The following is a 24,609-nucleotide window of genomic DNA, read 5'->3' as shown; positions in this document are numbered from 1 at the left end:
GATACTTTGTTCTATATCCTTGTAATAATTTAGACTGGGTTAAAGATGAGTCAGAGGATTGAATCTTCCTTGAAGTAGTAGTCTTCTAATCAAGTTTTTAAAAGCAACATCTGGGGCTTTTGTGGCCTTTTGCTTAAATGATCTTCATACAAAATTTTTAAAGTTCTCTATCTCAGAGTGCTGTGTTTTCATAGACCAGCTGCAAGGTCCTGAATTGGGCCCTGAAATGAAATTCTGGAATCTTTACGCACCTTATTCTCATTATGGTTCAGGGGATGATTAGTCAGTTTGAGAACTATCCCAGCCCCCTCACTACACTCCTTTTTTCTGTTTCTTCCTTTGCTCATTTCCTATTTAGTCGTTCCTCTGCCAAAGAGTAAGAAAGGGCAGTAGGAAGATTTGAAACTGAAATCAAACCCATTTTATGTTTTTGTTTAGATGTTCTTGTTTTGTTTTGTTTTTTAAAAAAGAGAAATAAAAGGGCCAGCTAGATGGCACAATAAATAAAGCACCCCCCCCCATCTCCCCTTTCCCAGTTGGGGGAATCCGAGTTCAAATCTGGCCTCAGACATTTAATACTTTACTAGCTGTGTGACTCTAGACAAGTCACTTAATCCCGATTACCTAGACATAAAAACAAAACAACAACAACAACAAAAGAAATTTTTAAAAAGAAAAGAGGAAAATTTAGTGAGGGAGAAATTGAAGCCATTAAAATGAGATTTGAACATTGTCTGGTTTTTAATTAGGTATCTCTGGCTAGACTAATTTGACAACTTTATTCCAATGAAATTCAAATGACTGAAATAATGAATTGTGAAGACCATGCTAGCACCCAGGACACCCCAGAATCAGCCAGAGTCAGGATAAGCAAAAGTCCTTAGTCTTTATTTTTGGTCTTTAGACGCGGGATTGAACAGGATGGAAGCAGAATCTCGGCAACTGCCTTCTCTCTTGTCTAAGGCCAAAGTGACTCTGGCTAGTCTTACTCCACCCCCTAGTCCCTCCTACAATCCTCTGTATACACCAATCATTGAGCCAGCGCAGGATAGTGGGGAGGACCCTTTTCCAAGCATATGCCCAGAGAGTATTGTCCAATCAGTAATTAGCCCTAAGTGCTTGAACTGACCTCAGTGCAATGACTCAAGAGTTTCAGCTCTCTACAATGAATCTTAGAAATATTTTCTTGTTCAAAAAATTAAAAGAGATTCACCTCCCAAACAATTCAGAGATCACATAATTCGAGATTCCAGAACCACATTTAATATGAAGATCGGGCCTATAGATTGTGATAAAGGATATTCCTTCTCCATTGGAGAATAGTCAGTCTCTCTTGGTCCCATATTCTACAGAGTGACAATACAGTCTGGAAAAAGTCTGGGGGATAAAAAAATGAAGGAAGCTTTGGGTAGAGATTCAAGGCAAGGACTAAATCGCTAACATTCCTTATTTGTTAACTGAAATGACACTTGGTTTATCTATACTGCAAGTTACATTTCCTCTTAAGGAAAAACTTAAGAAAAACAATTTATTCCTAATGATGATGATGATAGCTAACATTAAATACCAAGCACTATTCTGAGTGGTTTATGATTATCTCATTTGATCCTCACCACAACCCTGAGGTGTTATCTCCATTCTGCAGATGAGGAAATGGAAGCAAACAAACATAAGCAAAGTGGCCTGGGATCACACAGCTTGTAAGTATCTGAGGCTAGATTTGAACTCAGATCTTCTTGAGTCACAAACAGTACTGGATAGGGACTAGAATCTAAATCTTCCTGAGAATTAGCAGAGTATTTTTTCCTCCTATCTGACCTGTGTTCTTTTTAAAGTAATTTTTAATTCCTCTAGTGAAAAATGGCATAAAAAGTAGAAATAATAACCAGCTACTTTGCAAATTTAAAGTGCTATTTAAGTGATGGTTATTTTCATCACTTACATAGTGAACTACCCACAAAGGCCTAGTTGCTGAAAAGTAATGATTTCCTTGTTTCTGATTTGGAGACTTACAACAATGGTCACCAACAATTGTCCATTTCATCATTTCAGAGACTCCCTGAAGGGTTTTTTATGGTATTTAGAAATTAGATTGAGGAACCAAGTCAGGCTTGGCTCCAGCAAAGGGACAGCCACATTAGACAGGGTAGGGTATAGACTGTCCAGTGAACTAAAGGCTGGCTCATTGTGTGAGAAACTCAAAAACTCAGCAGCATACAAAGTCAGAAGTCTTGAAGGAGAAAGAGCCTAAGTGAAAAGCACATGATTGCAATTTTATTTGACTCTGTTCGGTAGAGGGAATATAGCTTTTTTCCTTGAGCCTGCAAAATATGCATGCTCAGCTATTGCCTGAAACAAGATAACTGGTCTTGCATCGTCACAAAAAGACTCTCTGTATTGTTCACTGACTCACTGTTATCGTCAAAGGGCAGTTCTCTGGTTGATCTTGAGTGATCATACCTTGTTTTACAGTGGGGGAATGTTTGTTAAAGGCAGCTGGGAATTTTGACATTGCTCTGGGATATCTCAGATCTGGCCATATTTTACCAAGGATATGGGATGGGGGAGAACAAAGCTGAGCAGTCTTGATCTAGAAAGTTGCTGCCTGAGAAAGAAGTCTCTTAGAACAACTTGGGCTAGAAAATCCATTTGCATTGAAATGCAGCACATTTCATTAAAATGCTCCTGAACTAGAATTCACAGGCCTGGATTGGTTTAGTCCTTCCTGTGGAACTATCAGGGTATAATCAGTCTAAAAGAGAATATGATAGTCTCCTGACAAGCATAAATTATTATCATTCCCCTCCTGGAAATAAGGAAATGTGTTCTTGGAGCCTCCCTCCATGTCTAAGCTTTCTCCCCCTTTCCAATGCAGGTGGTTGTGAATGCCTTGGTCGGAGCCATCCCCTCCATCATGAATGTTCTGTTGGTGTGCTTGATCTTCTGGCTGATTTTTAGCATCATGGGGGTGAACCTGTTTGCAGGGAAGTACCACTATTGCTTCAATGAAACATCAGAATACCGCTTTGAGATAGAGGAAGTCAACAATAAATCAGACTGTGAAGCACTCATGGATGGGAATTCCACTGAGATCCGGTGGAAGAACGTGAAAATCAACTTTGACAATGTAGGGGCAGGATATCTGGCTCTTCTCCAGGTGGTAAGTTCTGATATTTCTCAACCCCCAGGATATTCCCACCTGGTGCCATCTCTTGCATGATTCATGCACCAAGATCACAGATGACTTGCCTCAAGACAAAAGTCCAAGCTAATTTTGTGATTTCTAAAGTCCTCTCAGATCAAACACCCTACTTCTGTCTTTGCAAGAATGGTACAATGGGAAGAGCTCTGAACTTAGACTTAGGGAAGACTTGAATTCAAATCTGATCTGTGATACTTACAAGTGTGACAATGACCAAGTTCTGTAATATATCTGGCTGTTCACTTTCTTAGTAAAATAGAAGTGTCAGTATTTGAAGTATTACCTCATGAGTTTATTAAGAGAATCCAGTGAGGCAATTGTGTATAAACCTTAACCTATGCTACCAATGTAAATGTCAGATAGCATTCTAACTTTTAAAGTTAGAAGCATCTAACTTTGAAGATCTTATTTAAAGGAATTCTTCTACTTGACAACTGCTTTAAAAAAATATACAGAGAAGGGGCAGCTTGGTGACATAGTGGAAATAGCACCAGCCCTGAAGTCAGGAAGACCTGAGTTCAAATTTGATCCCAGACACTTAATACTTCCTAACTGTGTGACCTTGAACAAGTCACAACCCCAATTGCCTCAGCAAAAAGAAAAATATACAGAGGAATAACAAAATGATGGTTTAAGGAGGGGAAGGAAAGGATGCTCATTTTTGCTAGGCTGACAAGAAGCAAATCAGATTCAGCAGGGACTGTGGAGTTGGAGACAGATCCTGGTATACATAATCAATTGTATTAAAGTCATGCATAACTTGTGCAGTTAGAAACTTTGAATGGAAAATTACAAAGACAGTGTCCTTGCATATGGTAGTTTTCTAGAACTGTCACTCAAAGTCAGCTTCATGCTCAGCAAACAAGGTCACAGAAACTCTAATAGGGAAGATTGCCTTGATAGGGAATGGATATGTATTATATATACATATGTATGTGTGTATCTATCTATGTATATGTGATATATACTTAGAGATGTGTGTGTATGTATAGATAGATTTTTTTTCTGTAACTACAGAAAATTCCACATAATTTGCTGCAGAATTTTATTCTCCCATGCCTGGTTTTCTTCCTGTCCTCTAACTTCTTAATCATGTCTCATAATTAGTTTAGATCTTGATTAAAGACAAGGAGGGAAGAATCTATGGTAAGGTTTCTGAAGTCACTACTTTAGATGAAGTGTGTTTGTGGAGGAAGAAAGTGGCTGGGAGTTGGGTGCTTTTAAAATGTGATCATGTAATTTTCAGATGCCTCTTGTTTATTGCAAAGTGTTTTTGAAATGTCTTTAATTCAGAGCTGAAGTGCCCCTTGAGGCTCAGGAATACCATCCTGCCATAGATCCAAGATCCATAGGCACAGCAGAGTGACCTCGTCACATTTGCTTCACTGTTAGATTATCCTCAGGTCCACTTTTTAGGTCCCCCTTCTCTCTATGTCTCTGTCTTCATATCTCTCTCTCTCTCTCTCTCTCTCTCTCTCTCTCTCTCTCTCTCTCTCTCTCTCTCTCTCTCCTCTGTCTCTGTCTCCTCTCTTTCTCCATCTCTGTCTCTGCTCCATCTCTCTCTCTCTCTCTGCCTCTGTCTCCTCTCTTTCTCCATCTTTGTCTCTGCTCCATCTCTCTCTCTCTCTCTGCCTCTGTCTCTCTCTGTCTCCATCTCTGTCTCTGTCTCCATTTCCATCTGTCTCTGTTTCTCTCTGTCTCTCTCTCTGTCTCTCTCTGTTTCTGTCTGTCTCTCCCTCCCTCCCATCCTCCCTCTACTCCTATACCCACCCCCACCCCCACCCCCACCCCCTCTCCATCTCTGGCTCTCTCTAACAAAATATCCCTTTTGTCTAGATCTTAGTCCACTTGAACCATCTATTTTTTACTCAAGTGTCAGTGTAGTTCTTTCCCAGGCTGTTCTCTGTTGTGTTTAGTGACTTGAACAAAACCCCCTTGGGAACCATATTAACAAACCATTGGGAAGTGTGTCCAAGCCAGAGTTTACCTGGAATCCCACAGAGCAAAACTTCCCTCCTAAAAACTCCTTGAGACTCCCGCCTATTTGGAAATTACCTAAACCATGGTACTTCGGCTTGTCCTTCCTCCCCATCCCAAGCAGACCGGACTGCTACCTGCATAGTCTAATGATGACCTTTGTTTGTCAGGCAACCTTTAAAGGCTGGATGGACATCATGTATGCAGCTGTGGATTCCCGAAAGGTAAGGGCAAGGTGACACGATATATCCCTTCTTGGTTTAGACAGAAAACAATAGTGAGGGGAAAAGGTGAATTTAAGAACGGGTTTTTGAAAAAGTCTAGGATTTAGCATCAGGAGTATTTATTACATTACATGTTTATTACACATCCTGGTTCCTCCCCTGAAAATCTTACTCTCCTAAGTTAGCACCAGGTGATTACTCATTCCTAAAGCTTCAGATGTTAATTCCTACTTGGCCCAGGTGGGACACTTCCCTTCCCAGCGAAGCCATGTATTTTTCACTAGATTTCCATGGGAGGTTTGGTCAGGATGAGTCCATTTTATCCCTAGAATTATTAAACCAGTCTAATGAGAAGCACAAGGTGTCCTTCCTTGTTCAGTAGCTAGAGAGAATGAACACTGTGCATTCCCCCACCACAGTAGAGATGACCACGTACATCCCTCTGAAGGGAACTTGACTTTGGAATTGTTTTCCTTGTCTCATGGCAGCCTGAAGAACAACCCAAATACGAAGATAACATCTACATGTACATCTACTTTGTCATCTTCATCATCTTTGGCTCCTTCTTCACCCTGAACCTGTTCATTGGTGTCATCATTGACAACTTCAATCAACAAAAGAAAAAGATAGGTCTTCTCCCCTCCCTGCCTGATGCCCAACATTCCCTGAGCCCTCAGCAGCTGTGAGCATCTTCAGCATAAGACTGGGCCTCTCCTGGCTTACAGAATTATAGAATCTGGGAGTTGGAAGGGAGGGAGATCATACATCAGCCTGGGACCGAAAACCCCTTATGGGGTTTTCTCTCTTTTTCTATCTTCTCCAGTCCCCTATTCACTGACCTAGTCATTAAGACTCATTGCTGATGTTTCAGGAGCTAATTATGCAGCATGCGGATTATCCAAATTTTCTGTTTAGTTTTTCTCCTCTTGTCAGCTCTTTAGCACCTTAATTACTTATTATTCTATTATTTAGAGGTCAGACCCAGAAAAAGTCATTCTAATTTTTAAAAAAAAGTAATAGAAGAGGAATGGAAAATAGGAATCAGTCAACAAGTATTTATTAAGCACCTACTATGTGCCTGGCACTGTGAATTGTCATTAAGTTCAAAGTATTTCATTTATTCTTGATAACTATAGATCACTAATTTCAGGTTTATATTGAAGACTTCCATTTATTTTTATAAGCCAGCTTCAACTACAAAAATTCTTAGGGATTCTCTGACTTGTTAAAATTAATTTGGGAGGTATTAAATATTATCTAAATCACATGACCATGAACCATGATTTAAGTCTTATTATTTTAGAATGACTTTTACTTTTATGAATTTTCATTTTTTATTCTAAGTACCTCTTGGAAGGGGCTGGCATGTCCAGGTAAAAACATTTGTACTTAATTTTAAAAGTCATTACCCTCCTAAGAGTAAATACTCAGTTTAGAGAAGTTTTGACAGTCTCTAGAAAAACGAGGACTAACCACTGAGAGACTAGAAGAACTCAGTAGTCACATGATGGCTTGAAGTCTTCTGTATGTTCTAGGTCTAGGAGAACTCAAATGAAGGGCAGAGCGATCTAGAGCCCCAGGCTTTCCCTAAACAGGATCAATGCCCTAGCATTACCTCAGCTTCACCTTGTCCCTTAGAACTTCCCTGCAAGTGGAAGAATAAAATGACTGGTATTTGAGCACAAGTTGTAATAGTTCGTCCTTTCTTTCCTTTCTTTACTTTGGAGGTCAGGACATCTTTATGACTGAGGAACAGAAAAAATACTACAATGCCATGAAGAAGTTGGGCTCAAAGAAACCCCAAAAACCTATCCCCAGGCCCCTCGTAAGTGTATTCTGAGAGCTAAGGGCATAATGGAAATGGAGGTTGGGAAAAGAAGTATCCTGGGCACTGGGAAGGAAGAAAAAGGGTAAAGGATCTCTCTTCCTCTCTGAACCATGACATTCAGAGATCTGTAATTGAGGGGGGTATAAACCAGTCTGGGCCTTCTTTCATTGGTGGGTGGGGGAACATGATGAAGGAGCATAAAGTTGTCATGTTAACAATAATTGGCAAAAAGCCTGGCAAGACCAAGGGTTTAAATGAGCAGAAACTGGCAGGGAAAATGAATCTAAAAATGCATCTTTTTTAGTTATTGTCCTCTCTGCTTTTCTTCATGAAACAAGTTTTGATTTTTTACAGACCCTATTCTTGAAATTAGCAGAGATCCTATGTCTAGCCCTTGGGGAAGAGCAGAGAGGGCAGCAGAACAGGAAGCTATCCTAGGCCTCTCCTGGGTCACATTCCCTGTGGAGTTAAAAATCAAAGCTCTTAGTGTGAGCTGATTTTTGGGTAGTATCATTAGACAAATAATATTTAAGAAGTTGTACCATAGCCAACATATGTTGCTTTTCCTCCAACTGGTGCCTTCATTGGTGGATTGCTAAACATGTGCCAAAGAAGAAGGCCTATTTATGTTAGGAAAAGATATCATCCAACAATTTGGAACTCAGAACTTAAAAAATAAAGAATGTAGAAAAAAAAAGGATCCTCACCCAACAGTCCCAAGTTTCTTTCCTTTTTTATTAAAGCCACTATGGCAATAACTCCTCTCCTAGGCAACATCTGAAAAATAGTAATTCTTAACTTGGGATCCATAAACTTTTGGTTTTTTAAAAATACATATTTTAATAATGAAATGTCAGTATAATTTGTTTCCTTTGTAATCCTATGCATTTTATGCATTTAAAAATAGGATTCTGAGAAGGGATTCATAGCCTTCACTAGATTGCCCCGACTTAATCTAAAATATTATTTTTAGCTATTTTTCTGCTCTCCCTTCCCCTTTCCTCCCCTACCCCAGTTCCTTTTGTTTGAAATTTGTGGGAATTTGTATCTTGAGGTAACAGGAAAAAACCACCCTGAATAAATTTTCTTCAGGTGGACGCTTGTATTCTTGTAAGTTAATGCAATAGAGCAAATTCAAACCAGTAATGTTACCTCAGACCCTTCTCAGACAGTCCTAAGCGTCTGGGCTCAGGGAAGGGAGAGTCCCACCATGCTCTTCCTAAGAAGATGACCTTTGGAGATTGTGTTGGATTCTTGGAACCTCATTTTTAAAAGAACATTTGCAAGAAGGAGAATGGTCAGGGAGGGAAAGAGACTAGACAGTGCTAAAGAAAGATCCTTTGAAGGGCCTAGAGAAAAGAAGAATTAGTAACACCATGAGAACCACTTTTAAGTCGGAAGGACTGTCATGTGGAAGAGAGATGGATCTTGTTCTGCTTGGTTACAAAGACTAGGCCCAGAAGGAGAGGGCCTGAAAACCAAATTTCAGTTCAATGAAAGGAAAACTTCCTAACAGCTTGCAATTGTGTTAAAAAAAAAAAAAAATGATGGGAGATAGCAAGTTATCCTTTTCTAGCAGCCTTTAGATAAAAAGGTAGACGACCACTCATTGAACTTCTTGTTTAAGTACAGGCTGGACTGAAGGTCTGAGGATCCTTCCAACTCAGATGCTGTGAGACAAGGGCAAGAAAGATGAGGGAATAGCTGGAGAGTGGTCAGAGGAGGACAACCAGAAAGGAAAAGAAATGCTATATGAGGAAACTTTGAAAGGAATGAAAAGGTTTAACCTAGGGAAGGTGCTTCAAGGGACATGTGAGAACAGTTTCAAGAATTGGAAAGGCTGTCATGGAGAAAAGAGACTAGATTTCTACTGTTTGACTCCAGAGGGCCAAGCTGATCAGACTGGCTGCTCCTGAAGTTAATGGGTTTCCTTCACTAAAAGTCTTCAAGCAAAGGCCAAATGACAGTTTGTTGGATGTGGCCTAAGTGGGGAATTCTTTTCTGGGGTGATTTGGGCAATCTGACCATGGGAGGGGGAAGAGTAATCTCTTCCAACTCTGAAGTTCTGCTTGAGATTTTGAGAAACATGAATGGGATCCATGAGCACAAAGGAAGCTTTTGCAGACAAATCTTTATCATACAAGACAGTCATAAAGACTACTTGCTGTCATTCCTCACGAATGGGGGACTACTGATCATTATTCCTTACCCTCATCCCCTCCTGGTAGCTATAAGTACCAATAAGGTACTATAGGAACTCTTAGGAACAATAATGGGTGCTGTAATTCTGCATCTGCCTCCTCTGTTAACTTCAAAATTACTTTGCTTCCAGCAGGATGTCAGAGCAGACCACTACACAAGAAAAGGGGGAGCTGCTGGGTCAGTAGAGTAGGGTGACCAATACTTCCTATTAGTTGGATGCTTCCTTTGCTGGAGAAAGTCCTCCTGAATCTTTGTCTTCTTCCTTTATATATCTTCGCAGAACAATATTCAGGGTGTCGTCTTTGATTTTGTAACTCAGCAAGCTTTTGACATCGTGATCATGATGCTCATTTGCCTCAACATGGTGACGATGATGGTGGAAACAGACACTCAAAGCAAGCAGATGGAGAACATTCTGTATTGGATCAACCTGGTCTTTGTCATCTTCTTCACATGCGAGTGTGTGCTCAAGATGTTTGCTTTGCGGCACTACTACTTTACCATTGGCTGGAACATCTTTGACTTTGTGGTGGTCATCCTCTCCATCGTTGGTGAGCCAGAGGGATCTAGATGGGAGGGCTTCTGGCATTGTGGGGGCAGAATGGATTACCCTCCCAGCCCACAAACATTCTTACTACTTTTAATCAACAAGACACTCATGAGCATCTGCGAGAGAGATGGCTGTACTATGTATTAGACTTTTAGATGTAAGAAAAAAAGACTTGATCCTTGCTGTCAAAGAACATCAGTCTAATAGGAAAGAAAAAATAGACATCATCATCATCAAAATATTTGTTTAAAATAATGAGGGAAATATGAAGAGAGAAAAAACCTAGTCAGAGATTTTTAGGTTTAAAGAATGGTGAGGAAAATCCAGAAAAAAGTTCCTAGAGTAAGTGGTTTTATGCTAATATTTGAAGTATAAGGAGCCAGACGATGCAGACTGGAAATTTTCACTAGAACAAAAAGGGGGAGCTACTCTGGTTCAGTTCAGACATGGCCTTGAATCCTGGAAGATATTTGAGAGTTTTCCTAGAGTCCTGCTGAGAAAAGAGAAACTGACATGTGAAGTGAGACTACTTACTGTCATATCTCACGAATGGGAAACTTTGGAGACGATTGACCATTATTCCTTACCTCATCCCCTCCTGGTAGCTATAAGTACCAGTAATTCTATTTTAGAAATAACAGTGGGTGCTGTAATTCTGCCTCCTCTATTAACTTCAAAGCTAGTTTGCTTCTCCAATTTTGGCCTCTGTCTTCCCTGAAAATCTAAATCCAATTTGAACTGATTCCTGATGACTAGATACCACATAAATGCCATAGACATGACAGAATAATAGGTTTCCCATGGCAAAAACAACAACAACAACAAAATTTCAGGAGAAATCTTGGATTTAAGCTGTGGGCAGTGAGATTATTCCTTGTTGGCTTTAGATAATATCCAGCCTTCTTGAATACAACACAGAATCTTAGATTAGAAGAAATCAGGAGAGATCACTCAATCCAGCTCCTTTCCCCAGAACGTTCCTAAAAGAGAGGTTCTCTTGTTTTTAACCCTTTTGAGGAAGGGAATTCCACACCTGGCTTCATTAACACATTTCAGTATTCAGTTTCTTGGTAGAGTTGTTCTCATTTATACTGTCTCGTATCCCAGGTGAAGCTTTTTCCTATTTATTTGATGGTTGGAGGAAAAAAAAAAAAAAAGACATCCCCTTCTGTGACAAAGCTCTTTGGAAACTGTTTTTCCCATACAAGTTTATGTTTCGACTTTTTAAATTATCTTATGTTTCTTCTCTGCCATCACACTTTAGTTATGTATAGAGCTGCAGACAAGAGTTTTATCCAGGCTGAATCATAAAGGCCTGTACATTTTGTCAGTCCATCTGTGTCTTTTGAGAACACGGGGACATTTTTTACTTTTCACTGGGGTACTGTGTTGAGACTTTAGTTATAAGAATCTAGTCTATATAGGACCTAGTCCTTGGAACCCTGAGGATGCCTTTCCATTCCCGTAAATTCTTGTCTCTCAAAGATGTTATAAATATAAAGGAGATGCTTAACTTGATGTTTATTTCAAACTCCTTGTAGGAAAGACACTTGGCGCATTTAATATGGTTGTCTTGTAATTTTTAATCTGTGAGAAATTGGGGAATATGACTGACATGAGGAATTGGGCTTGTAAATTAGCCATGGTTTTCTTAAGGCTAAAGACCTTGAGCAGGGAGATCAGGGCTAGATTGTGTCCATATTCTGACTTATCTTCTACCCTTTTTTCCCTAGGAATGTTCCTAGCTGATATAATAGAGAAATATTTTGTGTCCCCAACTCTATTCCGAGTCATCCGATTGGCCCGAATTGGACGCATCTTGCGTCTTATCAAAGGAGCCAAAGGGATCCGTACCCTTCTCTTTGCCTTAATGATGTCCTTGCCAGCCCTTTTCAATATTGGCCTTTTGCTGTTCTTGGTCATGTTCATCTTCTCCATCTTCGGGATGTCTAACTTTGCCTATGTCAAACACGAAGCTGGCATTGATGACATGTTCAACTTTGAGACGTTTGGTAATAGCATGATCTGCCTGTTCCAAATCACCACCTCAGCCGGCTGGGATGGTCTCCTGCTGCCCATACTGAACCGCCCGCCTGACTGTAGCCTGGACAAGGAGCACCCAGGTAGCGGCTTTAAGGGAGACTGTGGGAACCCTTCCGTGGGGATCTTCTTCTTTGTCAGCTACATCATCATCTCCTTCCTAATTGTGGTGAATATGTATATTGCCATTATCTTGGAGAACTTCAGCGTGGCCACAGAAGAGAGCGCAGATCCTCTGAGCGAGGATGACTTTGAGACCTTCTATGAGATTTGGGAGAAATTTGACCCTGATGCCACCCAATTCATTGAGTATTGTAAACTGGCAGACTTTGCTGATGCTTTAGAGCACCCGCTCCGTGTCCCAAAGCCCAACACCATTGAGCTTATTGCCATGGATCTGCCAATGGTAAGTGGAGATCGCATCCACTGCCTGGACATCCTTTTTGCCTTTACCAAGAGGGTCCTTGGGGACAGTGGCGAGCTGGATGTCCTTCGGCAGCAGATGGAAGAGAGATTCGTAGCATCCAATCCTTCCAAAATGTCTTATGAGCCCATCACCACCACACTGCGACGCAAGCAGGAAGATGTGTCCGCAGTGGTCCTTCAGCGCGCCTATCGGGGACATTTAGCCAGACGAGGCTTCATCAGCCGAAAGCTAACCTCCAATAAGCTGGAGAATGGGGTCACGCACCGGGAGAAGAAAGAGGGGACCCCTTCTACAGCCTCTCTCCCATCCTATGACAGTGTAACTAAGCCCGAAAAGGAGAAACAAGAACGCACAGAGGAAGGAAGAAGGGAAAGAGCTAAAAGACAAAAAGAGGTCAGGGAATCCAAGTGTTAGAGGAAAAGCAAAAAATTCTATCTTGTACAGATTTAAAACTTGAAAGTGAAAGATTGTTTACAAACTTCCTGATTATTGTCAGTGCAGAACAGCTGTGGAGACCCTTCCCCAGAGATCTATACCAGACATAGTCCGCTTCCCATATAACGAGGTTGCGTCTTTAGCAGTGACCTGCCAGAGGCAAAAGGACCCTTCTCTATGGACACACAGATTTCCTAACGCTCGGGCAGGTGGTTACTGCATGTTTTCACATCAGTCAATGCAACTTTAGGACAAAACCAAGAGGAAACAAAAAAAAACAGGACACAGTGAATAGGCTGCCGGGACTAGCATATTTCCGTTGCAGCCAAATGGGTTTTATTTTCTCATTTTGTTGATTCTCAGAAGCAGAAAGCACCACTTTAAAAGTTTGTTTGTTCATGCAAACAATATTTGCATTCCTATATTAGTTAAGCAGCTAAAAAAAAAAAAAAAAGAAAAAAGAAAGAAAGAAAACACATTTAGCCCATGTCATTTAATTGTCAGTTTCTTTGGTATTAACCACATCTTTACATGGGCTTCACGTGGTTTGGAGATGGGTGGGGAAAAACAACCAGGTTTCTTCAGGCTGAGGAGGACTTGCTCAGGCCAATTCCAAACATTGTGCTCGTTCAATGCGTAGAAATGATTTGCATGATGGCATGCTGTGATCAGAAGTCATGCATGAGAACCATACACCACAGGACACTAATGGCCTGTCCCCTGCCCTGGGTCATCCTTGGGACAAGATCCAGCCCTGCACCGGTCACTGTATTGGGAGAAAACAGTAAGATGTCCACGCCCACTATAATTCCTTATCAGCACTTCCCAGGTAAACAAAACAAAGCCAACCAACCAAACCGAAAGCAGACCAAATCATTTTTTGTTTGTATGTTCAATCATCATTTCTAACATACAGCCATTGTTGCACATGTAAAACATGAACTCCTAAATGCTGCTCTATGCCCTATTCTTGGGGATACCGATACCGAATGGCTTGTATTAAAAACCATCACTGTAAAACCAAATCCTAGGGCTTACAGAAACAAACAAAACCAGTTCATTTGTATCTTGCAATATTTACAATGATTATTCAGCCTTTGCACTGGAGAAGAGGCATTATTTTGGATTGAGATAAGTACTATTGGAAAATAGCACTTTATCTCTTGGTAACTTGGGGAACTTGAACCAACCTTTGGTTGGGGGTTAAGGAATGCTCACTTCACTTAGCATCCTGTCCTTCTGCATTCTTGCTTTCTCCAGAAGGAAAAGATGGGGGGAGGGGGAGTTTCAGATAGTCTATCCTGGTCTTTTGGCTCTTCTGCAGTGGGGTGGTCTATATAGCCTGGCTCTCTGCATGACCTTTCTTTGCTTCCATAACAAATTTCCCACCAGTCAGGGGTTCTCCCTGGCCTCCTTGGAATGGGATGCACAGAAGCAATAGAACTGTCCTGGGGTTGTCACTGACCTTTGTGGTACAGCAGTAGTTGAAAAGTCCCAAGGTGGAGACAGAGCCACCTTTTCACCTTTCATTTGGTTTCTTCTCTACAATACTCTTAATGAGGAAGGGATTTCATAATCATATTCCAGGAAGCTCTAATTTCTCCCAGCATATTTTCCAGTTTTGTTGTCCATTTAATTCTCTATTTCTGCTGTCCACTTCCATTGGTGTGTGATTTTAGGGCAGGGTGACTTTGCCCATAGAATGAATTTCCCCTCAAAAACTATCTCTTTCCATTTCCTGTTTAAGGAAGGAATGTTTCAGTCCAGTGGTTTTTCATTGTGCTGACTTTTGATTTTCAAATTGAGATGCTGCAGCCAAGCGCCAAGTGAAAGAGAGAGAGAGAGAAAGAGAGAGAGAGAGAGAGAGAGAGAGAGAGAGAGAGAGAGAGAGAGAGAGAGAGAGAGATGGAGATGTTAGAGAGCGTGGACCAAATCAAATACAACCTTCTAGAACCATAAAAAGGGGAAAAATCCCCCCAAAACATAATACACCAACCTGCCTTGCAATAGAAACACTTAGGTTGTCATTTCACAGTTTAACTGGCTTGTTTTGCATAGACCAAACCACAGCCAATCAGTAAACAGAGCTCTTTATCAGGCTGGACTTAAGTGGTGATTGAGGGAGTAAGAGAGCTCCATTCAGTTCTCCTAGGCCAGTTCCAGCAGTGTCATCAGCAGAGCTGTCTGTCCTGTGATACTAGATACAAGAATAGGAAGTCATTTTTACCTGCCAGTTACCCTTCCTACTGCTAGGTTGTATAGTCACATACATATGTACAGGCTCCATTGTAAACAGCACAAAAGCTGAGACGTGTGGTTAAACTTTTTAAGAGAATTATAAATACTGTAATATATCATCATTTTATTTTACTGGCATGCCTTTTGTAAATACAAAAGATTAACTAAATTAAATAGGAAATGGCTTCTGGCTTATGCCATTGTCATGTTTATTTTTATTTTTTATACTTTTCTTTCTTCTTAGGTCTTAGATGCTGTCAGCCAATGTACATCCCCAAACCAGACAGACAAAAAATTTTTTATTGCTAATGGTCTTTTCCAAAATGACAAAAAAAAGTTTATTTTTGTTCCAATGTGCAATAAATTCTAACCACTTCTATGCAAGATTTGGCTAAACTTCATAATTGTTCTTAGGTCTTGAAATGGGCAACAGAGTTGTAATATCCAGCATGGCGGGTACATGGAGTGCTCACACTAATGATGTCATTAAGCTACTAGAGCATAATAATGAGATCTTTTCCTGAAATTTGACTTTTTTTTTCCCTTGCCCAAATTTCCCATTCCCAATCCAACGATTTTTCCTTAGTACCACGTGGGCCTTGGTATCTGACATCCCTTCACCAGCTTCCCAGGGAATAGGTCATTCCCTCTGTCATTTGAATTTTCATCTTTTTCTTTTTTTTTTCTTTTAAAGAAAGAAAGAACTCTTCTGACCCTTCTTGCCCTTACCTAATCACCCACCTCCACTCCACACTCCTTTTGGTAGCAAATGACACCATCACCAGCAGTTTACACCCATAGAGAATGGGCACTGAACTGAAAGAACTACTACTGACATTTTTGTATGTTTTCCCTGGGCAGGTGAGTGGCAATACTTTGCCAAAAACTAAAAATGCCAATCAGGAAAGCAGCAGCATCCACAGTACCACTGCGCGCATATATATATATATATATAGATATATAAATATAATATAAATATTTATTTTTTGTAGCCAGGTCCTTGGTGCAGTATTTATACTTGGGAATCCACCTTTAAAAGAGGACAAAAAAAGCAAACAGACACACGATGCTGTCCATTTAAAAATGCAAAGCCAAAGCCACGAGCAGCAGCATCAGACATCGCGGTTGTCGGTGGATTCGTACCACCTGTCCCTCACCCCCCCTTCCCTTCTTTCCTTCCAACTGTGGTTGCTCTTTAAGAATTCCAAGCAGAGGGCAAGATGGAAGTTGGGGGAAAGATAGAAAAACTGATCCAATTCAGATGAGCTGCGCTCAATCCTTTCTGAATGCACCCTGTTTAGCATGGGGAGTCCATGTAGGAGAATTAAGCAGAGACCCCAAGTTAGAACCCCTGGGGTCACTTTACCCAAAGTCCTTTTCTTTTTCTGCCGAAACAACTGTAAGCCTGTAAAAGACCAATAATGAAAGATGAGTGTATTAGTGACTGCATGGAGACCAATGCTGCTCTAAGACAGGTGTGATCAAATACATCACTATCATAAGCCAAAAGGAAACATAATAAAAATTACCCTTTTTACTGTACAAGGGAAGTTCGTCTTGGTGTGTGTCTGTTGCTTGACTGTCCCGGTTCTTGAGTTCTGGTTTGGGTCTGGGAAATGAGATATTAGCAAATTGGATTTGGGAAGGGAGGGAGGAGAAGTCAGAAAGTCTCTTGGAAGGCTCTGGTTTTTGAGAGAGGAACATATAAAGATGGGAGTGGAAAAACTTGACCTGGACTCAGATGCCTCCTCCCACCAATTGTACATAGCCTCCCTTGCCCACACTGGATCTTGACCCAGAAACTCCGGAAATCATCTCAGCCTCCCCAGCTGAATTTCTCTAAAGTGTCACTAGTGTTGGTCCTGCTGGTTTGGTTCCCAACTGCTTTCCCCATTACATAAGGAAGAAATCTTCTTCCCCATACATACCTTCCCCAGTGGGCACAGCTCCCAATAGCCTCCTCATCCCCCCCTGCTATGCAATACACTGACCCCCGGCCATCATTCCTTCTCCAGCTGGACAAAGCGGGGCTGGTTCTTAAAACAGATCACTCCCATTCATATCCTCTACAGCAGCCAGGTGAAAGGCACCCCTCTTTTAGGCCATATCTCTGGTCCAGAATTACGCAGTAGCAAAAACAAGTGTTTTTTGTTCAACTTGGGAAGCTGCAGTTTTGGAAGGAGGTAGATGGCGAACCCATCCCCAAAGCCAACTCTTGCTCTCTTCTCCCAGCCACCCCGCGCTCCCTAGCCCCCAAGCCCTGCAATGGAAGAGTGTTTGCCATCACTTAGGACTTAACTCCTGAGCATCTTCGACCATGTTGCCTACTTTTTCCCCAGTGCCCAAAGTTTTTTGCAAAAAGCTTTGTCCATTTTCAGAAACCTCACCCCACTCACTTGCACCTACTCACACTCCTGAGGAATTGGCTCCAGTTGGCCAGCACAGTGGGGAAATCAGGTCAGGATCAGGGAGAGATTGCAAGGTTTGTACCACAATGGAACAAATCGCTCAGCGCCTGGTTGTCTTGGTCTTGCTTTTTCAAAAGGTAGCCAGCCAAGCTCTTCCCAAAGTTAGAACAATCTCCTGGGGCTCCCACTGCTGCTGCTGTACATAGAGGTGGTTGAGAAGTTCGGGATGGGTGTGCATGTGGTGTGTGTGTGCGTTCGCACGCGCGTGTGTGTGTGTGAGTGTATGGAACATTTGTAGGTAAAGGGGAGTGTGACCCAGTGGTTTCAGCAAAGGAACAGGACTCCTGGATTCCATCCTCAGCTTCTGCCACTGGCTCGTTCTGTGGCCTTAGGCAAGCCACTTAACCTCTCTGTGCCTCAGTTTCCCCATCTGTAAAATGGGGATAATAATACTGACCTACCTCACAGGGGTGTTGTGAGGCTTCAACTAAATGTCTGTAAAGCGCTTTGAGGTCCATGAGGCAAAGGCACTAGGGAAGAGCAAAAAAGTATTATTATTACTATTCTTGAACTGAGGAAGATGAAAACAGTACCATAAATGCTGCTATTATGAGAGCCATTTTAAATTGCACTGCTCCAACCACCCCCGCTTCTCAGCATCAGAACAGCAGGTCGAGAAAATGGCTTTCTTTTCACTTGCTTCCAGAGTTGGTGATAACTAGACAGTCTATATTGTTTTCCTTGCTGTATCTCCTTCCCCCACCCTCTTGGCTTGTTCCCTGTTCCGTTTCTTCGGAGAAAGGCAGGCATGCTTGAGACATGAGAATGTATAGTGGGTTGGAAGATTATAGTCTGAAATTTTGATTTTACTTTGTACTGTACATCTTTTTACTTTAGAATTTGCAATAAAGGGTTACGTCAATCTTGTTTTCAACTCTCCTCTTGGATCGGCCTGTCATTCTCTCATTGCTGTCAATCTCCCTCAGCAGAGTCCTTTTAGCCCATCCTTGGAGGGAGGGAAGGAGAGGTTCCAATCAGGGATTACTGAGAGGAGTCTGGTTCATTCCTGAGCCCACCTAGAAGTTTGCCGAGATCTCCGGGTGAGAAACGACCTCGTGGGACGAGATGGGTATGGGCTAAATTGGCCTTGATCCTTTAGACTGAGCCAGCTTCTCATGAACTGACTGAGAATAGACATTCCTAAGCATTCAGCCACACACACACACACACACACACTCAATAATCAGCCTGTTTGACTCTTTGGAAAAGGTCAGGAATAGAATTCTCATCATGCTAAATTTTAGTCAAAAGGCTTCCTATATCCTCAGGATTTGCCCAGTCTGTGGAGGAAGGAAGTAGAGGACTCCACTCCAAATACTGACATTTACCACAGTGACAGCAAAATAGGAATTACAGCATCACCACCTAGCACAGGACCAACAGCATAGTAGAATTTGGAATAAGAATTTCTGGATTCATGTTGGGACTGCTACTAATTTGCTGTGAAGTCTTAAGCACCTGACTCATTTCCCTTTCCTGGGCTTCAAGTTCTTTCTCTGTAAAACAGTGGGGTTGGACTACATGGGTCCCCATCTTTAAAATCCTATCCATTATTGGATGGTTTCTAATTCTGGCTCTGGGTCACCAACTTAGCTGTGTGACCATGAACACATATGTTTCCCCTCTGTAAAATAAGTCAAGTTTCTTCCTTACAAGGTGATTGTGATAATGGGAGCCCTGGGTTCAAGTCCTGCCTCTGACACATACTATTTGGTGGAGCCTGGATATCCTGTCCATGATTGTTATCCAGAGACATTGTTCATCTTTGGTAGCGGGAATTTCCTCACAAGCTGACTTCCCAGTACCAATGAAATCCATTCTCTATCCAAAATACTAATTCCCTAGACGATCTTGTTGCAAGATGACCCTTGTTCACATAGCTATAGGAACTTCCGTTTTAGAAATCCCATACTTCCCCTCCTTCCCCCTAAACCTCCAGCATCCTCATTCCTTCTGGTTAGAGAGAGGGAAATGGACCCTAGTTGTGATCCCCTCTGCTCTCCCTGCTCCCATTTCCTGCTTGAGCCTGAACTTGGCTTTCAACAACTTAAGTTTCTATACATTTGTTGGGTCCCGTTTGAAAGTGCTTTTTCTGGGATGGGGGAAGAGCTTAAATAAATGACTATTACTTCCTTATATCCTCCCATGAGTAAGGAGAAAGAATTGAGGTCTAGATGATTCATCAGTGCATTGATCACTGAAAATAACCTGTTCTATCAAACAGTAGATGAGCTATCTCAGCCAGAAGTCTTTTCAAAGCCATGCTCTATCTCCTCCCTTTTTAAAAAATAAACAAATAAACATCTTTTGTATTGTTTTTGAGAGGTTTATTTCTGAGACACCATGTGCTATTTGTGTGTATGTGTGTGTGTGTGTGTGAGAGAGAGAGAGAGAGAGATTATTTTGTATTTGTCCAAGTTTGAAACCTCCTACCACTATTTGGTGTCTGGTTAGGAAACACTTTTCTCTGTTTTGCAGATTGGGAAACTAAGAATCATAAAACTAAAATTTTCCCACCATATCTTGTCCCTTACTCTTACAATCCAGGGCTGTGTCATTTCAACTCTGGGCCACCTAAGAGATGATGAGGACTCTTTTAAGAAAGGGTTTTAATTTCCCACAGGCAGTGGGACCCGCTGGGTCTCAGGAGGGGCACAGAGACTAGGCTGGGGTTCTCGGAGCCATAGTCTCCATCCTGGTTCTCTCCATCACCTCCGGAAATCCACAGTGCGAGGAGGATGGTCAGTATCCCCAAGCCGAAGGCGCCCATGAAGCCGCTGAGGAAGCCGAGACCCAGGGGCCGGGCCCACCAGGCAGTGGAACTGTGTGGGTATGGGGCCTGGGGCAGCCTCTCCACGACCAGCTCCAGTGCATCCCAGACATCCTGAGCTTCCCAGTCGGAAGGCACGGCGCGGGGCTGCAGGGGCTGCGCAGAGGACGGCTGGGCCGCCGCCGCTTTCTGGTAGGGGAGAGCGAATTTGCGCAGCTCCAGGGTGGCTTCTTGGTGCAGGCTCTTGGCCAGCTCCCGAGCCACGTCCGGGCGACCGCAGCGCCGCAGCGCCCGCGCCACCCGGTCCCACGCCAGGGCCGGCGCCCTGGCCTCCAGCCAGCCGGCCAGCTCCTTCTGGCAGCCGCTGGAGGAGTCGAGCGGCTCCTGCTCCAGTTCCTGCCGCCGCCGCCGCCGCCGCCCCCGCCGGCTTTCCCCCGACTCTTCGTCAGACGGCCTCCGGTCCTCCGACAGTCGGGCCAGCTCAGCCTCCGGGTCCGGCTCGGGCGCCTCCAGAAGGGCTCGGAACTGCTGGCACTCCTCTGGGGTCAGCATCTCGACCAGACGGACAGCCATGTGAGGGCCCATCGCATCCTCGGCCGCAGCCGGCCGCAGCGTCCAAGCGCACAGCCCCGACACTAACGCCAAGAGCGCGGCTCGAACCCATCTCCGCACCGCCATGACCCCAACGGGGCAACGCTCTGGAACCCGAGGGACAGTGGGGGAAGGAGGCTTCGAACCCGAAGGGCCAATGGGAAGAGGGGCTTCTGTCCTGGGGCTCCCCCTCGAGACGTGCATCCATTCTCACAAGTAGAAAGTATCCTTGTTCACAACTTTTCAGCGTCAGCCCAAGGCTACGTTTGGGTACACTCTTGGACCCTTGGGAGTGTTCCCCTGAAATTCAATGCACTTTATACAGTAAACATTTTTGGGCCAATCCTATTTTCTTGCACCCGTCTTTGCCTGTCTCTCCCATCCCTTAACGTTTTCCCCAAACAAGATATAGAACCTCTGAAGTTTGGAAATTCACAGATTCGCCCTACAAGAGACCTGGGGTATAATTTAATCTCATTTCCTCATTCTTTCCATGAGGAAACTCGTCATGAGAGGGGAAGCTTAACGAATCTAAGGGCAGAACTAAGTCTAGACAAGCCAAGTTTTCGGACTCTGAATCTATTCCCCCTTTCCTGTCTCGCACTCAGAGCCCTGGAGACACATCCAATCAATAATAGTGAAATTTAGTTGGATTTTTTTTTTTAAGTTCCCAGGTGGGTGTTGGAAGGGGGAGAGAGATAAAGGAGCCATCTTTCCCTCTGCCTTTTAGTACTAGAGGGGTCAGATTCCGTGGCATCTGCATATCAAAAAGAATTAAGTTTCTATGCAGAGATGGGACCAAGTCATTTTTCCTATTGCCTTTCTTCTGCAGTCCTTATATATCCAGTCACTTACAGGCAGGGATCAGGGTCAATAATTATTGGATACACAAATGATTCCCATGATCATTTCTGCCTATTATAAGAGGAGGCAATATATTTTTATAGAATTTCCTGACAATAGATAGTATGGAAATCATTACACCCATTTTAAAGATAAACTAAGTTTCCCAAGATCACAGCCTACAAGTATCTAAGATGGGATTTCTGCCTGTCTCCTCAATTTCATTCCATCATAACCAGACTTTCTTTTAGGTAAAACCTCTTGAGGATAAAGACTTAGAAGTGTGCCAATCTCCCTAAGGCTGTGCCTTCCATTTAGGTGACTCTCTATCTATGGCCTCCATAGTTATATGACGTAGCAAGGAAAGGACTCCGAGACAAAGGTTTCAATTCCCTCCCCTGATTGTCCCATCTTTACATGGCATTTAGCATTTGTATAAATGCTATTACATATCATTTTGTCAATTGTCAAAAACCGTTCCTCTAAAATTCGGTTATCCTTACTTCCCCGGTTTTGGACTTTTGAGATTGTTGCCTTATTTTCTTGTAGCCCCCTCCCATGTTTTCATTAGAGCTTCCCCACCGAAGAGAGATAGCAAAGAGGTCTCTGTGAGATGGATGACATAGTCAGGGTCTAGGGTAGGGGTGCAGTCTTAGGCCGGGGTTCCATAGATTTGGCTCTGCCCAACATCTGTCATCCTGGGGCATCAGGCAGGATCTTCCCAGAATCCTTGATTCTTCAAAATTGTTTCAGGGTTTATTTGTTTTTTTAAATAAAAGTTCTTCTTTGATCCCCTGCTGTCCCCACCATCCCCAATTATGGACATTCTTATATCAATTCAAAGCTGGACAACTCCAGCTTTGTGGATAGCATAGATTCAACCAAATGGTGTCCCATGGGATCTCAAAGCATTTTATAAATCAGCAGTCTACACTCAGCTTTTTATAGGCATACTCCCTTTTCCTAAATGAAAAAAAAAAAATTTCATCCATGTCTATAAATGCTTTGGAATAAATTATCCCTAAGATCCCTTTCAGGTGCAAATTTTGTATCCAGCCTGTATAGCCCCTTGACCTCTGCTCTTCCTCCTTTTCTTCCCTCCCTTTTCTCTCCGGCTCTCCCATTCAGAACCAAGCTGGTGAATGCCTTTGGACAAAAGTGAGCCTATCTTCCCTCCTTCCCCTGGGAAGAAAGGAGAAGAGATGTGGAGAGAGGGACTTCCCTTAGCAGGCTCAGATCAGCTGCCTATTGTGAGTAGAGGGAGAGAAGGGTCTGTCTACCCAGTGTAGGATGAATCAAGAGCGATACCATCATCCATGGGGAGGATGGAAGCTGTGAGTGTGTACAGATGTAAGGACACAGGGCTACCTCTCTTTCACACAGAGATATCTCCTCATACCCAAATGTACAAAAAAAAAAAAAAAAAAGACATGCAGGTCTAGTAATCCAAATAAAAGAAGAAAATACCAGAGAAACATCCACACCTGTGTGCAGTTTTATGCCCAGATTGACAGAACTCCATTCACACAGAGAAACCCTTAACCACTCAATATCCACACAACCACAAAGGAGAGATGGATCTGGAGAGTATTCCCAGACTCATAGTCAAGATTCCTTGTGATGGAGTGGAAGGGATACTGATATTAATCCAGGATCTGTTATTGCAAAAAACCCGAGTAAATTGAAACATCTCTGAGCCTCAGTTCTTATCTGTAATGTGACCTGATCTCTAAAGTACTTTCCAATTTTGACATTCTACCACTCCACACCGAGCCTGCTTCTCTCACTATTATTTAAATACCATTTGTCCTAAAAGGTTTAGCTTAGGTCCCACCTCCTCCAAGAAGCAGCTCTCTACAACTACTCTGGTTCACATTAGCCTCCTCCTCAGAACTCAGTCCTGAATTCACAGGCTGGACTACGTAACTTAGCACATCTTATACTACAGTAGGGACCATAGACTGAAAGGGAGAAAGTATAGAGCCTGACCTCTCAATGTACAGCTAGAGAAACTAAAATTTTATATGGATAAAGGATACGCCCAAGAGCAAAGTAACCCTGAATAACTCCAATATTGCTTCCCCAGTTACAGGAGAAAAGGACCTGAAGTGCTAATGTGCATACAATAAGCACTTAATAAAAAGTTTGATTGATATCAACTAGGTATAAACTAGGTAGTTTAATGGATAGAGCACAAGAATTGTAATTGGGAAGACCTGTGTTCAAATCCTGCCTCAAACATTTACTATGTGATCATGAGCAAGTCACGTAAATTCTGCCCACTTATTTCCTCATCTGCAAAATTGAGATAATAGTATTTTATTTCAGAATTGGTATGAGGATCAAATATGTAAAATATTTTTATAAATACTAGCTATTATCATTTTTTATTATATAGCAGGTGCTCAAGGATCTTCATGAACTTGACTCAATAACACTTCCACTAATACAGATCTTAAGAGGTAGTCAATCAATGGTCTTTCAGGACTTTCGGTGGCTCCAAATGGTATCACCCTGCAGCCTGTCCAACAATGAGCCTCTGTACATGTATGTCACTTTGTGGAAATATAATGATTCATCTCTGGAGTCACATTCAAAGACTTTAAAACTGTTTTCGGAGCCTTCAAGAATACTAATGCCAAGGTGAGTGATGTTAATAAGACTTCAGTGGAGGATTTAGTAACAAATTAAAAACAGAATCAGGCTCCCAATTAATTTTTGTTTACACCAGATACCCCATTCAGAGTGTTCACGTCACCTCTGCCTTCCTCCCAATCCAGCCCTTGTGGGTTCCCCAAGAAAACCACTGGCACC

The 24,609-nt window shown here is 42.4% G+C and overlaps 2 protein-coding genes across 3 annotated transcripts in view; one reads left to right on the top strand and one right to left on the bottom strand.

Moving 5' to 3' along the window:
- Window positions 1–14,384, top strand: part of SCN8A (sodium voltage-gated channel alpha subunit 8) — a 211,587-nt gene extending 197,203 nt beyond the window's left edge. For both annotated transcript variants that reach the window (XM_051963581.1, XM_051963580.1), the window contains 6 exons: window positions 2,876–3,160; window positions 5,350–5,403; window positions 5,892–6,029; window positions 7,124–7,228; window positions 9,714–9,984; window positions 11,717–14,384. In XM_051963581.1, coding sequence (XP_051819541.1) covers window positions 2,876–3,160; window positions 5,350–5,403; window positions 5,892–6,029; window positions 7,124–7,228; window positions 9,714–9,984; window positions 11,717–12,864 — 2,001 coding nt within the window. In that variant the 3' untranslated portion in view covers window positions 12,865–14,384. The remainder of the gene's footprint in view (window positions 1–2,875; window positions 3,161–5,349; window positions 5,404–5,891; window positions 6,030–7,123; window positions 7,229–9,713; window positions 9,985–11,716) is intronic.
- Window positions 14,385–14,766: 382 nt separating this feature from the next.
- Window positions 14,767–21,624, bottom strand: TMDD1 (transmembrane and death domain 1). The gene has a single exon (XM_051963587.1). It carries the CDS (start codon window positions 21,154–21,156, stop codon window positions 20,188–20,190), a length of 969 nt encoding a protein of 322 aa, XP_051819547.1. The 5' UTR covers window positions 21,157–21,624; the 3' UTR covers window positions 14,767–20,187.
- Between the last annotated feature and the right edge of the window lie 2,985 nt (window positions 21,625–24,609).

Source organism: Antechinus flavipes, chromosome 5 (genome assembly GCF_016432865.1).
Source record: "Antechinus flavipes isolate AdamAnt ecotype Samford, QLD, Australia chromosome 5, AdamAnt_v2, whole genome shotgun sequence".
NCBI lineage: Eukaryota > Metazoa > Chordata > Mammalia > Dasyuromorphia > Dasyuridae > Antechinus > Antechinus flavipes.
This window is presented reverse-complemented; position numbering and strand designations above follow the sequence as displayed.

Bases quoted from the DNA above. Each gene is read 5' to 3' on its own strand.
- TMDD1 (XM_051963587.1), bottom strand. From the start codon at position 21,156: ATGCACGTCTCGAGGGGGAGCCCCAGGACAGAAGCCCCTCTTCCCATT.